Source organism: Bos taurus, chromosome 7 (assembly GCF_002263795.3).
Source record: "Bos taurus isolate L1 Dominette 01449 registration number 42190680 breed Hereford chromosome 7, ARS-UCD2.0, whole genome shotgun sequence".
NCBI classification, from domain to species: domain Eukaryota; kingdom Metazoa; phylum Chordata; class Mammalia; order Artiodactyla; family Bovidae; genus Bos; species Bos taurus.
The window spans coordinates 17,465,709-17,479,408 of record NC_037334.1 but is presented as its reverse complement, the minus strand read 5'-3'; the positions used below and the strand labels follow the sequence as shown (position 1 = coordinate 17,479,408).

The window sequence follows — 13,700 nt, the reverse complement described above, 5'->3', positions numbered from 1 at the left end:
ATTCACTGATTAGCTCTAGGAATTTTGTGACATTCATCTTATTTTTTAAAATGCATTTCAGAGTAAGTTGCAGCCTTAAGTTGACTGTCTCAGTTTCTGTATTTAAAAAAAAAAAAAAAGTGCTGTTCTCTTTAGTTTCTCATTAGAATACTAGAAGATGGTCCCACAGTAGCGGTTACAAAATCCCCAATTCTCCTTGAGAAATACCAGAGATAAAGACATATAAGTTCCTATTTCTGTTCTCATTTTGTCATGATGGCTCGAAGTCTCTTTTTGCCTTTGAGTGGTAAGTCGTTAAAATATTTTATTCTCTCTTAACAAAAACTGATATTGTATATTAATGCATATATGTGGAATCTAGAAAAAAGGTACTGATGAATCTATTTGCAGGGCAGGAATAGACACAGGCACAGAAGATGGATTTGTGGACACAGGGGAAGGTGGGGGGCAGGGAGGCAAGAAGTAGGTGAGACAAATTGAGAAATAGCATTGAAACATACACTTTATCATGTGTAAAATAGATAGCTAGTGGGGAGATGCTGTATAACACAGAAAGTGCAACTCAGTGCTCTGTGACAACTTTGAGGGGTAGACTGGGGTGGGGGGCAGTCAAGAGACAGGTGACATATGTATACTTAGGGCTGACTCACGTTATTGTATGGTAGAAGCCAACACAACATTATAAAGCAATTATCCTCCAATTAAAAATAACTTAAAAAAACAATAAAAAATTAAAAATATATATGTTATTCTCTTTAAATAGAAATAGCAAGGACACTTCAACTCTCATACTCTGTCTTGTTTTCAACACTGTGGCTTGGGCAGGGGGCATCCACCTGGTTTGTTCTTTTAAACCATGGCTGAGGTATGTCTCCTGTGGAAATACCTGGAGGAATTAAGATAGGGCACTTCAAAATGATTTCATCAGGCAATGGGGCTCTTCAAAGCTTGCAATCTCTTATACTCCGTCATACAAGGGGTGGTTGTTGTTGTGCTGTGCTCAGTCGTGTCCTACTCTTTGCAACCCCATGGACAGAGGAGCCTGGCAGGCTACAGTCCACTGGATTTTCCAGGCAAGAATTTTGGAGCGAGTTGTCATTTTCTTCTCCAGGAGATCTTTGCCACCTTGTCTCCTGCAACTCCTGCATTGGCAGGCAGATTCTTTACTACTGAGCCAGCTGGAAAGCCCTTGCAAAACATGAATCTCATGTAAGAATGGATTATTTCGTGTCAGGGCCAGGTTTTTGGCATGGAAAGCTGTCCCGTGCTCATTGTTCTTCCTGAAACTGAGTTTGATTCTTCCGGATCTATTTGCTTAGTGAGCCAGAATTTCCATACTTGGGTCCTCTAAGTCTCTGAGCTGATGACTCAGAGCATGCAAATTGCTTGTAAATTTACTGAGCGTGCAGATTGCTTGTAAAATTGCAATGTTGCTCTTTCTGTATGAACGTACCTTGATGGGAACTAAAAATTGATGAGTATCTTTCTTGTTTCAGAGAAATCACGTTTGCTTCCTGCTCCTGATTTTGGAAGCCCCAACATGTATTTTATAAAACATATTGAAATTGCTCCTCATTCCATGCTATGTGTTTTTTGTTTTTGTTTTACTAAAAATACAAAGAGGACTTCTAGAATTATACTTTTTAATTTACTTGTCCATGATAAACTCGTTCAATTGTCCAAGTCCTGTGACTTTCTCTTTTGGCCACACTGGATCTTACTTCCCGGACCAGGAATCCAATCCAGCCCCTCAGTAACGAAAACACAGAATCCTAACCACTGAACGACCAGGGAATTCCACAACTCTTTTGACTTTTATGAAACACGTGTCCAGTGAGAAAACCTAACTTCTGCATTATTTTCAAATAAAATAAAGTGCTAATGAATGTTAAATTCAACAACTGACGAAGCCACATTTTGCTACCTATGTAACTATATAGGGGCTTCCTTGGTGGCTCAGACGGTAAAGAATCTGCCTGCAATTCAATTCAGGCAGCCCAGGTTTGATCCCTGGGTCATGACAATCCCCTGGAGAAGGAAATGACAATCCTTTTCAGTATTCTTGCCTGGAAAATCCCATGGACAGAAAAACCTGGTGGGCTATAGTCCATGAGGTCGCAAAGACTGAGCAACTAACACTTTCACTTTGCTTTTTTTCATAGACTTATAAAAGGCATTAAAGTAAATAATTATTTGTCAGTATTATTCAGCTTTCTAAATTTTCCCGTTTCATCCATTTTTATCCTTGACATCTCAAAAATATTTTTATCAATCTGTGAATGTTTGTTGATTATGATCAACTGACTTTTAGCTCTCAAGGACCAAACAGTCTCTAGGGGGCCAAAATTGTGTTGAATGTGCTCCATGTGTTTAGAGAAAGTATTCAAGAGCTATTTGGGGGAGGAAAGTAAAGTCAGCCTCAACAGATTCAGGCCACCAGAAAGTATTTAAAAAATTAAACTCCCCTTTTGTTTTCTCCCCCAGGACTTTCCTGCTTAATTTTCTCTCTGAATATTCCTAACACATCACTTCAAGGTATGTGGGTGATGGGCAGAATGAATCTGGAATAGTTTGTGTAGCCTGTGTTTCTACAGATGTTGGGTTTTTTGTTTTTTTTTTTTTGGACCGCACCCAGAGGCATGTGGGACCCTAGTTCCCTGACCAGGGATCAAACCCATAGCCCCTGCACTGGAAGGTGGAATCTTAACCACTGGACTGCTAGGAGAGTCCCTGTAGATGTTTCTTTACAAAGCAGTTTGAGGATAAGCAGAACAACTTTCTCTTTCCCCAAATTCAGAGTTAAAAAGAGAAACATGGAAATGGTAAGCATTTGCTCAAACTCATGTGACTCTCCAAGTAATTCTAGCCTTCACAGTTTTTCCTACCATGCTACATTTATGACACTTAAAAAGAAATAGCTTTATTGGCTCATTCTTACTGTGTAACTGAGGCTATTTACACAAAGAATCCACAAAAGTCAGAAGAACAATTATATAGAAATAATAAAGAGAAAACTATTCTTTTTATTACGTGTGCATGCTAAGTCTCTTCAGTTGTGTCTGACTCTTTGCAAAACCCTATAGATTGTAAGCTGCCAGGCTCCTCTGTCCATGGGATTCTCCTACATATATATACACACCTATTTATGGGCTTCCCTGATGGCTCAGTGGTAAAGAATCTGCCTGCAGTGCAGGAGACACAGGCTTGATCCTTGGGTCAGGAAGACCCCCTGGAGTAGGAAATGGCACCCCACTCCAGTATTCTTGCCTGGAGAATCCCATGGACAGGGTAGCCTAGTGGGCTACAGTCCATAGGGTTGCAAAGAGTTAGACATGGCTGAGTGACTGAGAATGTCATACCTATTGACTTATTTACATAGTTATTTTAAAAGTATATATTAATATAAATATAGACAAATAGGTGTATATTTAAATATATATACATACATAACTATAGACATTTTAAAATATATATTATATATATAATTAAGTAAATATGTGTATATTTAAACACATGAGTCACAGTAAAAAGAGTGATCATCTTTTATTATTTCCATATAATTTTTGTGGGTTCTTTGTACAAATAGCCTATGTATGTTAAATAGTATGTACGTAAATATAAACATGCATTTACATACATAAGTAGGTAAATAGATATAGATACAGACCAAAATTTGATAAATGCAGATATGACTATGTATGTATTATTCACAAATGCAGTCACAGTTTATGCATTTTACAATATCTTTTTATTTCACCTAATACATCCTGAATATCTCTTGTCAATCAGACATAGCATTCCATTTTGTTAATATACCACAGTTTATTGATCCATTTTCCTGTTGATGGACTCCTGATTTTCCGATTTTCTGATGGTTGACTATGATGAAGAGGGCTGCTGTGAAGCCTATTGAACAAAGTCTTTCTGTGGACATATGCTCTCATTTTTCTTGAGGAATTTCTCGAAGAAGAATCACTGGATCATAGTATGACCAAATATGTAGAATTATTTTCATCTTGTAAATGATAAAATGAAAGCAAAAAATTAAGAAAATGCAATCTAGCCTGGGAAATTAAAAATCATGAGACTTGCCTGGTGGTCCAATGGTTATAACTCTATGTTTTCACTGCAAGGGGCATGGGTTTGATCCCTATTCTGGGAACTAAGGTCCCTCATGCTGTGCCTCCTGGCCAATAAAAATAAATAGTTAGGAAGTATTATCTTCATGAATATTTACTGGGAGATTGCCTTGGGACATTAACTTTTTAAGATTATATTTTTAAAATTTTCTTTTTGGCTATCCTGGGTCTTTGATGCTGCACAGGCTTTTCTCTAGTTTTGGAGAGTAGAGGCAACTCTCTAACTGTGGTGCAGCTTCTCACTGTGGTGGCCTCTCTTGTCATCGAGCATGGATTCTAGGATACTTAGGCTTCAGTACTTGCAGCGCATGGGCTCTGTAGTTGTGGCAAATGGGCTCAGTTGCTCCAAGACGTGTGGGATCTTCCTGGACCAGGAATCGAATCCACGTCTCCTGAACTGGCAGGTGGATTCTTTACCACTGAGCCACCAGGGAAGCCCCTAAGATTACATTTTGAACTCAGGGATGATCAGTCTGTCTTCCTGTTCACTCTTGTCCACCATTCCACACCAAGATGGTCTCCATCTCATGGCTGTCCCACTGCTCAAGAAAACCTTCTGCTAGAGACTTCCCTGGCTGTCCAGTGGTTAAGACTCCACACTTTCAACACAAAAGACCCAGGTTCAATCTCTGGTTGGGGAACTAAGATCCCACATGCCATGTGGCAGGGCCAAAAAAGAAAAAAAAAAAAAAAAAAAAAAACATCTTCTGCTAGATTTTCTCATACTTAGTCATCTCGGCTTGCCCTGATGACACTTGCCCTGGTCATCCTACAGAATTTCTCTTCCTGACCCTCTCTTAGCTTCTGGCTTCTTTTTTTCAAGTTTATTTTTAATTGGAAGGATAATTGCCTTATGGTATTGTGTCGGTTTCTGCCGTACATCAATATGAATCAGCTATCAGTTCAGTTCAGTCGCTCAGGGTCCAATTCTTTGAGACCCCATGGACTGCAACGTGCCAAGCTTCCCTGTTCATCACCAACCCCTGGAGCTTGCTCACACTCATGGCTGTACATATGTCCCCTCCCTCTTGAACCTCCCTCCCACCTCCCACCCCATCCCACCCCTTTAGGTTGTTACAGAGCACTGGGTTTGAGCTTCATGCTTCATACAGTAAAATTTTCACTGGCTATCTAATTTTACATATGGTAATGTATGTTTCAATGTTACTTTCTCAATTCATCCCACCTCGGCCTTCTTCCTGTGGTTGTTCAGTCATTAAGTCATGTCTGACTCTTTGTGGCCCCATGGACTGCAGCACACCAGACTTCCCTGTCCTTCACCATCTCCTGGAGTTTGCTCAAACTTATGTCCATTGTGGAGAAGGAAATGGCAACCCACTCCAGTACTCTTGCCTGGAGAATCCCAGGGACAGGGGAGCCTGGTGGGCTGCTGTCTATGGGATCGCACAGAGTCGGATACGACTGAAGTGACTTAGCAGCAGCAGCATGTCCACTGAGTTGGTGATGTCATCCAACCATCTCATTCTCTGTCACCCCCTTCTCTGTCACCTTCTCCTTTTGCCCTCAATGTGGCTTCTTACATCTATTTGCAATCCTTTCCATATGGGATTCCCTTGCCCCCTCATTAAAATATAAGCTCTGTGGAACCAGGACCTGGAGTGCTTTCATTAACTGGTGGGTAAGAGAATGGTAAACCAAGTGCTGAACCTAAGGAGCACTCTGTAGTGGACTGAACACCTGCCTGATAGGATAGTGACATGGACTGAACTCACTCGTTTGACGTTTGATGGATCCTTAGTCACAGATGTGAATGAATGCATGGATACCCGGGCCTGCCCTTCGAAAGCCACCTGCACGAACACTGTGGGAAGCTACTTCTGCACCTGTAAATCTGGATATGAATCAAGCAATGGGAAGAGACAGTTTAATGATCCTGGAGTGACGTGCATAGGTGAGTGTTATTCCAGTAAGCACATTCTAGAAAAAAAGTAGGTCTACTCATCCCTCCTATTGAGAGATTGGACCTAAATTTTGATAATAACTGATCAAATCAATGGCTTTGATAGTGGAGACCTACATGCTAGGCATGAAAAACAATCTTTTTTTGTTGAATAGCATTAAAGAGCCCTTAAATTCTTTAGCTCAAGGATCTTTTTGTTTAGACTGCATAGTCTTTGGATCTAAGTGCTAAGTAAGAAGGAATGTTACCAGGGATGTATAAAAGGCGTCTGTCCTCAATTTGGAATATTTTAAAGTCCATATTAATAAGGGGTTGGCAGATATGTATAGCCTAATGAGTTTTTCTCATTTGGAAACGTTGTTGTTCAGTTGCTAAGTCATGTCATACTCTTTGCAACCCCATGGACTGCAGCATGCCAGGCTTCCCTATCCTTCACTACCTCCCAGAGTTTGCTCAAATTCTTGTGCATTGAGTTGGTAATGCTATCTAACTGTCTTATTCCTCTGCTACCCTCTTCTTCCTTTGCCTTCAACCTTTCCCAGCATCAGGGTCTTTCTCAATGAGATAGCTCTTCACTTCAGGTGGCCAAAGTATTGGAGCTTCAGCTTTAGCATCAGTCCTTCCAATGAATATCCAGGACTGATCTCCTTTAGAATTGATTGATTTGATCTCCTTGCTGTCCAAGGGACTCTCAAGAGTCTTCTCCAGCGTCACAATTTGAAGGCATCAATTCTTTGGTGCATGGCCTTCTTCATGGTCCAACTCTCACATCCGCATACGACTACTGGAAAAATCACAGCTTTGACTATACAGACCTTTGTTGGCATTGGCAAAATGATGTCTCTGCTTTTTAATATGCTGTCTAGATTTGTCATAGCTTTCCTTCCAAGGAGCAAGTTTCCTAATATACTAAAAAAAAAAAAATAGAGTTCACACAAAATTTTATTACTACTATTTTGGGGTTTCAAAAAACTGTAAGCACTTACATTTGTGTTTATAGCAAAAAATTAATGAAAAGGTTATAAAGATTTGTGCATGGGAATTTGTTTTCATTATATGTTCTAACACGTTATTGCTTCGGTTTAGAAAGTAGTTTTTAGAAAGTGTTTTATAAGAACTTAACTTCTAAAACACATTAGTGGTTTTTCAAATGTTGTTTCTGATTTTTTCAAATGGAGAAATCAACTCATTTTAAAAAGTTGTTTATATATTTATTTTTTAGGTAGAAATTTTCTCAGGAGTAGGATTATGGAATCACATGATAACTCTATTCTTATTTTTTTAAGCACTCCACACTGTTCTCCATAGTGGCTGTATCAATTTACATTCCTACCAACAATGTAGGAGCATTCCCTTCTCTCCACACCCTCTTCAGAGTGTATTGCTTGTAGACTCTGAACATAAGAATACCAACTGTGCCCAAGACACAGAAAACGTGAGCTCGTCGTAAAGTCGTCTTAGTTCTTCCGTTGTTTTCTACACAGATGAGTTCCGTGTATGCTCAGTCACTCAGTCACAGCCCGACCCCAGGGACTATAGCCCGCCAGGCTCCTCTTGTCCATGAAACTTTCCAGGCAAGACTACTGAAGTGGAAACATTTCTTGTATGGTGTTTCCATATTCTCTTACACTTTGTCACTTCCTCTGAGACATATTTTCTAAACTCATACTTTAAAAATGGGACCTAATTAAACTTAAAAGCTTCTGCACAACTAAGGAAACTATTAGCAAGGTGAAAAGGCAGGCTTCAGAATGGGAGAAAATAATAGCAAATGAAGCAACGGACAAACAACTAATCTCAAAAATATACAACCAACTCCTACAGCTCAACTCCAGAAAAATAAATGACCCAATCAAAAAATGGGCCAAAGAACTAAATAGACATTTCTCCAAAGAAGACATACAGATGGCTAACAAACACATGAAAAGATGCTCAACATCACTCATTATCAGAGAAATGCAAATCAAAACCACTATGAGGTACCATTTCATGCCAGTCAGAATGGCTGCAATCCATAAGTCTACAAGCAATAAATGCTGGAGAGGGTGTGGAGAAAAGGGAACTCTCTTACACTGTTGGTGGGAATGCAAACTAGTACAGCCACTATGGAGAACAGTGTGGAGATTCCTTAAAAAACTGGAAATAGAACTGCCATACGACCCAGCAATCCCACTGCTGGGCATACACACTGAGGAAACCAGAAGGGAAAGAGACACATGTACCCCAATGTTCATCGCAGCACTGTTTATAATAGCCAGGACATGGAAGCAACCTAGATGTCCATCAGCAGATGAATGGATAAGAAAGCTGTGGTACGTATACACAATGGAGTATTACTCAGCCATTAAAAAGAATACATTTGAATCAGTTCTAATGAGGTGGATGAAACTGGAGCCTTTTTTTTGTTTTGTTTTGTTTTGTTTTTTTTGTTTTTTTTTTTTTTTAAATCTTCCAATTTTATTTTATTTTTAAACTTTACATAATTGTATTAGTTTTGCCAAATATCAAAATGAATCCGCCACAGGTATACATGTGTTCCCCATCCCGAACCCTCCTCCCTCCTCCCTCCCCATACCATCCCTCTGGGCCGTCCCAGTGCACCAGCCCCAAGCATCCAGCATCATGCATCGAACCTGGACTGGCAACTCGTTTCCTACATGATATTTTACATGTTTCATTGCCATTCTCCCAAATCTTCCCACCCTCTCCCTCTCCCACAGAGTCCATAAGACTGTTCTATACATCAGTGTCTCTTTTGTTGTCTCGTACACTGGGTTATTGTTACCATCTTTCTAAATTCCATATATATGCATTAGAATACTGTATTTATGTTTTTCCTTCTGGCTTACTTCACTCTGTATAATAGGCTCCAGTTTCATCCACCTCATTAGAACTGTTTCAAAAGTATTCTTTTTAATGGCTGAGTAATACTCCATTGTGTATAACTGGAGCCTTTTATACAGAGTGAAGTAAGCCAGAAGGAAAAACACCAATACAGTATACTAACGCATATATATGGAATTTAGAAAGATGGTAACAATAACCCTGTGTACGAGACAGCAAAAGAGACACTGATGTATAGAGCAGTCTTATGGACTCTGTGGGAGAGGGAGAGGGTGGGAAGATTTGGGAGAATGGCATTGAAACATGTAAAATATCATGTATGAAACGAGATGCCAGTCCAGGTTCGATGCACGGTACTGGATGCTTGGGGCTGGTGCACTGGGACGACCCAGAGGGAGGGTAGGGGAGGGAGGAGGGAGGAGGGTTCAGGATGGGGAACGTGGGTATACCTGTGGCAGATTCATTTCAATATTTGGCAAAACTAATACAATATTGTAAAGTTTAAAAATAAAATAAAATTAAAAAAAAAATCTACTCACCACTCTCTGTTTCTTCTACTGTTTTTTAAACAATAAATAAATATGTATGTTAGTTAGTATTAGTCGTTCATTCATGTCCAACTCTGAAACGCCTAGCCCACCAAGCTCCTCTATCCATGGGACTTCCCAGGCAAGAATACTAGAATGGGTTGACATTTCCTTCTCCAAGGCATATTCCTGACACAGAGATTGAGCCTGGGTCTTCTACATTGCAGGCAGATTCACTATAGTCTGAGTCACCAGGGAAGCCCATATTAAACTATTTTTTTTAAGTAATATGTATTCAACTATTTTTTCATGTAAAAAAAATGTCTGATGTATTTATTGTTGTTTTTCAGTCGCTAAGTTGTGTCCAACTCTTTGCAACCCCATGGACTGCAGCATGACAGGCTTTCCTGTCTTTAACTATCTCCCAGAGTTTGCTCAGATTCATGTCCATTGAGTCAGTGAAGCTATCTAACCATGTCATCTAACTGATTATTCTACTCTTATTTTCCTTGCTTGTAGTTACCCTTCATTAACATGGTATTAGGGCTTCCCTGGTGACTCAGACAGTAAAGAATATACCTTCCTGTCATCATCCTCATGGATGGGCTCCAACACTAGGGAAAAAAATGTTTTATATACTCCAATAAAAATTGATTTAAAGAAAGGAAAATAAATATGAGTAATCCTGTTCACTGCTCTGGCACTGGCTGACCATCTCGGTTGGGTTGGCACTTAGTGGTTTTCTAGAGGCAAAACTTTCAGCTTTATATTGAGACAGGCTTGAGCAAACCAAGGTGAGTGCCTTGAAATGCACAGACTGTGACCTGTGTGTGGCGGACATGCCACAGACGTGGCATGAAAAGGTGAACTCATGGAGCCCTGAGTGACCCCATGGAGCCCTGTCACTGACTGATTCACTTTTCATCCTTTTCCTGCCACAGATAAGAATGAATGCCTGAACAGCACAGCGTGCCCACTGACAGCCACGTGTACTAACACCTGGGGAAGCTACTTATGTGTCTGCAATCCTGGGTTTGAGACACCTGCTGGGAGAGCTCACTTTACTGGCTCCAGAGGAACTTGCATAGGTAAGCAGATTCTCTGACGCCTTCCGGTGAAAATTTCCTCAGAGAAAGAGTTGAGGAAAACAAACAATGCATCAGTACAGGTCTTACTTCAATATGCTATAACCTTTCAATTCCTCAGTATCTAAACACTGTCACTTGATACAGCTGTTTATTGTGCATAACATGTATGCATGTGCGTCAGTCGCTTCAGCTGGTTCAGTTCTTTGCGATCCCATGGACCGTAGCCCGCCAGGCTGCTCTGTCCATGGGATTCTCCAGGCAAGAATACTGCAGTGGGTTACCATTTCCTTCTCCAAGGGATATTCCCGACCCAAAGATCAAACCCTGGTCTCCCACATTGCAGGCAGATTCATTACAGTCTGAGCCACCAGGGAAGCCCAAATATGTTTTAAATTAGTTTTTTAATTTTTAATTAAAAAAATTTTACTCAAGTATTTATTGCTGTTGTTCAGTCACTTAGTTGTATCCAACTCTTGCAACCCCATGGACTGCAGCATGCCAGGCTTCCCTGTCTTTAACTGTCTCCCAGAGTTTGCTCAGATTCATGTCCATTGAGTCAGTGAAGCTATCTTACCATGTCATCTAACTGATTAGTCTACTCTTATTTTCCTTGCTTGTAGTTACCCTTCATTAGCATGGTATTAGGGCTTCCCTGGTGACTCAGACAGTAAAGAATATACCTTCCTGTCATCATCCTCATGGATGGGCTCCAACACTAGGGAAAAAAATGTTTTATATACTCCAATAAAAATTGATTTAAAGAAAGGAAAATAAATATGAGTAATCCTGTTCACTGCTCTGGCACTGGCTGACCATCTCGGTTGGGTTGGCACTTAGTGGTTTTCTAGAGGCAAAACTTTCAGCTTTATATTGAGACAGGCTTGAGCAAACCAAGGTGAGTGCCTTGAAATGCACAGACTGTGACCTGTGTGTGGCGGACATGCCACAGACGTGGCATGAAAAGGTGAACTCATGGAGCCCTGAGTGACCCCATGGAGCCCTGTCACTGACTGATTCACTTTTCATCCTTTTCCTGCCACAGATAAGAATGAATGCCTGAACAGCACAGCGTGCCCACTGACAGCCACGTGTAATAACACCCAGGGAAGCTACTTATGTGTCTGCAATCCTGGGTTTGAGACACCTGCTGGGAGAGCTCACTTTACTGGCTCCAGAGGAACTTGCATAGGTAAGCAGATTCTCTGACGCCTTCCGGTGAAAATTTCCTCAGAGAAAGAGTTGAGGAAAACAAACAATGCATCAGTACAGATCTGACTTCAGTATGCTAATAACCTTTCAATTCCTCAGTATCTAAACACTGTCACTTGATACAGCTGTTTATACATGTGCATAACATGTGTGCGTGTGCGTCAGTCGCTTCAGCTGGTTCAGTTCTTTGCGATCCCATGGACCGTAGCCCGCCAGGCTGCTCTGTCCATGGGATTCTCCAGGCAAGAATACTGCAGTGGGTTACCATTTCCTTCTCCAAGGGATATTCCCGACCCAAAGATCAAACCCTGGTCTCTCACATTGCAGGCAGATTCATTATAGTCTGAGCCACCAGGGAAGCCCAAATATGTTTTAAACTATTTTTTATTTTTAATTAAAAAAATTTTTATTGTGGTATTTATTGTTGTTGTTCAGTCGCTTAGTTGTATCCAACTTTTTGCAACCCCATGGACTGCAGCATGCCAGGTTTCCCTGTCTTTAACTGTCTCCCAGAGTTTGCTCAGATTCATGTCCACTGAGTCAGTGATGCTATCTAACCATCTCATCTGATGATTCTACTCTTTAGTTTCCCTTGCTGGTAGTTACCCTTCATTAACATGGTATTAGGGCTTCCCTGATGACTCAGACAGTAAAGAATCTACTTTCCTGTCATCATCCTCATGGATGGGCTTCAACATTAGAAAAAAATGTTTTTTATTCTCCCATAAAAGTTAATTTAAAAAATGGAAAGTAAATACAAGTAATCCTGTTCACTGCTCTGACACTGGCTGACCATCTTGGTTGGGTTGGTGCTTAGTGGTTTTCCAGAGGCAAAACTTTCAGTTTTATATTGAGACAGCCTTGAAGACACCAAGGTGAGTACCTTGAAATGCACAGACTGTGACCTGTGTGTGGCGGACATGCCACAGACGTGGCATGAAAAGGTGAACTCATGGAGCCCTGAGTGACCCCATGTCACTGACTGATTCACTTTTCATCCTTTTCCTGCCACAGATAAGAATGAATGCCTGGACCCCGCACTGTGCTCACCGACAGCCAAGTGTAAGAACACCCGGGGAAGCTACTTATGTGTCTGTAATCCTGGGTTTGAGACACCTGATGGGAGAACTCACTTTACTGGCTCCGGAGGAACTTGCATAAGTAAGCAGATTCTCTGACGCCTTCGGGTGAAAATTTTCTGAGAGAAAGAGTTGAGGTAAACAAGTGAAGGAAAACAATGCATCAGTATGGATCTGACTTCAGTATGCTAATAACCTTTCAATTCCTCAGTATCTAAATACTATCCTTTGATATGGCTGTTTATGTGTGCTTAACATGTATGTGTGCACACATGTTTATGAGTGCTCAGTCGCTTCAATCATGTTCTATTCTTTGCGACCCCATGGACTATAGCCCACCAGTCTCCTCTGTCCATGGGATTCTCCAGGCAAGAATACTGGAGAGGATTAGTATGACCTCCTCTAGGGGATCTTCCTGATCCAGGGTTCGAATCCAGGTCTCCTGCGTCTCCTGCTTTGGCAGGCAATTCTTTACTACTGAGCAGAGATGCATTCCAAATGTGCAGCTCCTGTTAAGGTAACACATTAAGACTCCCCCTAGTGGTTGCCAATTTATTCTTATTTTAACTTGTCTTTCTGACTTATATTGAAATATTGAAGCTTAGGGCAACTCAATTAAAAAACGAAAAGACAAATTATTTTATAAAAGAATAGAGACATATATATATATATATATATATATATATATGTGTGTGTGTGTGTAACTAAAGCACTTTGCTGTACTCCTGAAACTAATACAACATTGTTAATCAGCTATACTTTGATATAAAATAAAAAGTTAAAAAAAATGAAAAGATAACCCACATAATAGGAGAAAATATTTACAAATGATAAGATGGACTAGGGATTAGTATTCCTCAGCAAAAGACTTGAATAGACATTTTTTCCAAAGA

General features: G+C 40.5%; 1 protein-coding gene across 1 annotated transcript in view; it reads left to right on the top strand.

The window, feature by feature from the left end:
- Positions 1-241: 241 nt before the first annotated feature.
- The window catches only part of LOC100337081 (adhesion G protein-coupled receptor E3), a 43,013-nt gene continuing 29,554 nt past the window's right edge, over positions 242-13,700 (top strand). Inside the window, exons 1-6 of the mRNA XM_024994939.2 lie at positions 242-286; positions 2,485-2,535; positions 5,899-6,051; positions 10,373-10,519; positions 11,562-11,708; positions 12,743-12,889. Of these exons, the coding sequence (XP_024850707.1) occupies positions 253-286; positions 2,485-2,535; positions 5,899-6,051; positions 10,373-10,519; positions 11,562-11,708; positions 12,743-12,889 (679 nt within the window). The 5' untranslated portion in view covers positions 242-252. The remainder of the gene's footprint in view (positions 287-2,484; positions 2,536-5,898; positions 6,052-10,372; positions 10,520-11,561; positions 11,709-12,742; positions 12,890-13,700) is intronic.